Source organism: Chiloscyllium punctatum, chromosome 34, assembly GCF_047496795.1.
Source record: "Chiloscyllium punctatum isolate Juve2018m chromosome 34, sChiPun1.3, whole genome shotgun sequence".
Taxonomy (NCBI): Eukaryota; Metazoa; Chordata; class Chondrichthyes; order Orectolobiformes; family Hemiscylliidae; genus Chiloscyllium; species Chiloscyllium punctatum.
The window spans coordinates 52,030,382-52,033,405 of record NC_092772.1 but is presented as its reverse complement, the minus strand read 5'-3'; the positions used below and the strand labels follow the sequence as shown (position 1 = coordinate 52,033,405).

General features: G+C 43.8%; 1 protein-coding gene across 1 annotated transcript; it reads right to left on the bottom strand.

The window, feature by feature from the left end:
- Nucleotides 1–1,755: 1,755 nt before the first annotated feature.
- LOC140458955 (probable G-protein coupled receptor 139) lies at nucleotides 1,756–2,694 on the bottom strand. Its single transcript, XM_072553691.1, has one exon. The coding sequence runs from the start codon at nucleotides 2,692–2,694 to the stop codon at nucleotides 1,756–1,758; it is 939 nt and encodes a 312-aa protein (XP_072409792.1).
- Nucleotides 2,695–3,024: the final 330 nt, after the last annotated feature.

Here is a 3,024-nt window from a genome sequence, read left to right as displayed (position 1 = left end):
TTTTCTTTATTTTTATTTATTTCCTCCTGAATACTCTCTCAGACGTGAACAGAATCACCTCCAATGTGGTTAAAGGAGAGAAAAGGAGGTGAGGGAAATTTTCCAGTCAGACCAGAAACTGACCGTTCTCATACCCTTGGTCAGGGTACAGCCCACGAGGTAATCCAGACCACTGCCTGCTGGGCTGAATATTAAAATACCATCCAAATTGCATTACACTCCACTGGGCTTTGGGCAATGGGGCTATTGGAATGGTGTCTGTGCTGGAAGGGATATCAGGCAGGGTGTTCATTGAGAAGCAGAGTGGGTCAGAGATTCATCAGTCATCTGAAACCTCACAGGAAGAATGACATGCCCATGAATTGAGACCTCTTGAAAAACCGATCTTATTATCTTTAAGGCTGTTGAACAACTGTATTTCTCAAGGAAAGGTTTGTTTAGGAGTAGTCAACGTGGCTTTGTATGTGGAGATCATGCCTCACAAATTTGTTAGAGCGTATTGATGAAGTGAACATGAAGGTTGAAAACAGCAGGGCGATAGAAGCAATCAATTTATATTTCAGTTCGGCCATTGCTAAGGGTGCTCTGGAAGGTTGGATCGCATGTAATGCAGGATGAGCTGGCAAATTGGATACAAAATTGGCTTGATGGTAGGATGCAGAGCGTAATTGTGGAAGGATGCTTGTCAGACTGGAAGCCTGTGACTAGTGGAGTGCCTCAGGGATCGGTGCTGGGACCATGACTGTTTGTCATCTATATCAACCATTTGGATGAAAATGTACAAGGCATGATTAGTCAGTTTGCAGATGACACTAAAATAGGCGGTATCTTGCACAGTGAGGAAGGTTATCAGAAATTGTAGCAAGATATTGATTACCTGGGGAAATAGGCTGAGAAATGGCAAATGGAGTTTAATGCAGTTAAGTGTTTGGTTTCGCATTTTGGGAAAGTCAAATAAAGGGAGGAGTTTCATGGTGAATGGTAGGGCCTTAAGGAGTGCAATGGAACTTGGAGTTCAGGTTCACAGTCCTGTGAAAGTGGAATCAAAGGTAGACAGGGCAGTGAAGAAGGCTTTTGTCACACTGGCCTTATCAGTCAGGGCACTGAGTAGTGAAGGTGGGAAGTTATGGTGCAGTTATACAGGAGAGGCTGCACGGAGATTATTGTGTTCTGTTTTGGTCACTTGGTGATTGGAAGAATGTTATCACACTGGAAAGAATGTACAAGAAATTTACAAGGATGGTGCCAGGACTCAAGGGAACTGAGTTATAGGGAGAGCTTGGAGAAACTAGGACAATTTTCTTTTGAGAATAGGAGACTGAGAGAGGACTTTATCGAAGCACATAGCACCATGAGAGGCATGGATCGGCTCAGTGCACTCAGACATTTTCCCGGGATTGGGAAATTGAGGACTAGAAGGCTTCAGCATAAGGTTAGAGGGGAAAGAATGAAAGGGAACCAGAGAGTTTTTTTACACAGAGGGTGATATGGATATGGGATGGGCTGTCGGTGGAAGTGGATGAGGAGGGTACATTAACAACATTTAAAAGGCATTTGGACAAATACATGGAGAGGAAAAGATTGGAAGGATATGGGCTACGTACAGGGAAATGGGGGTTAGCGTGGATGGATATTTTGGTTGGCATGGAGCAGTTTGTACCAAAGGACCTGTCTCCATATTATTGGACACTTTGCATCGCTGTAAAATGGTGAGAGCTCAGAGAGGGGCACAAACTTCAGTCTCAATCAATTTCCTTATTTTGATGTATGGATACATTCACGGATGAGAGTGAAGGGATATTTCAGAGCCCTCTTCAGCTCCTCTCTGAATTTACTCTGGGTCAGAGCATAAAGGGCAGTGTTTGTACAGGAGCTCAGGTAGAAGAGCACAGTCCCAGATATGTCAGCGATCATAACAGGATGGTCATAACTGGGGTAAAAATGGTTGTTGGTAATCTCCATCAGTAAGAAAACACTGACCTTGGGCATCCACAATAATATAAAACTGCCCGAGACAACAAACAGCAGGATGATGGATTTCCGCCTGTTGACCATCTCTGCATCTCCTCTCTGGTCCCTGTTACTGGTAGATCGAAGACCCCTGCGTGCCCGATTTGCCAAGACAATGTGCCTGACGGTCAGAGCATTGAACAGCAGGATGAGGAGGTAGGGGATCAATGGGTTCAGCAGCTGGTGGATCCAGAAAAATGCCACCCATCCTGGCAAGATGAAGAACTCTGGTCTGATGCCACAGCCCCAGGGTACACCACCCCATGTGCCCAAAGATTGGTATCTGAAGTAAAATGGAATGTTCCTCAAAGTGCTCACTGACCAGACAATGGTCACCACCAAGGCTGCTGTTCTGGCAGAGCAATATCTGGCTTTCAGATTGTGGCAACAAATGGCCACAAAGCGGTCAATAGTAAAGGCAATGGTCAGCCAGACTGAGCAATCTTTCACGGCATAGCCCATGACAATGTTAAAACTGCACATTGCTGTGTAAAACAGGAAAACTGGGAAATATTTGAAAAGCAGTGTTAAAAGTATGATATTGAATACAATGACCAGTAGATCAGCTGTCGCCATGGAAATCAGATAGAGAGAAGTACCCTTGGTGATGCCACACTTTCCGTGAAAGAGAATCACAATCGTCACTAGGTTAGCTGGAAGAGACATTGAAAAGTTATTCCGCATGTGGGATCAGAGACCTTCACTGCTCCAGTGTGCACCAAGATCAACAACAACAAGTAGAGGGAAGAATTCAAATCGATGACCACCAGATGCCTCATAGTCCTTCATAGTCTACACTGAAATCTTTTTCAAAAATGTTCAATTTATATGTCAGGAAATTGATAACCAAAATTGACTGAGTTGTGACAAACAGTCATCTGATTAATTCCAGATATTAGTAAATTTTGAGAAGCTCAGCAAGCAAATTTACATCCAGAATTGCAGATTTGTTTTATTTAGTTTGTGTGGAATGTTAATTGAGGGAGGGAGATTGGTGAGGAAACCCAGGAGTAC

Coding starts and splice junctions, on each gene's coding strand:
- LOC140458955 (XM_072553691.1), bottom strand. CDS start 2,694: ATGCGGAATAACTTTTCAATGTCTCTTCCAGCTAACCTAGTGACGATT.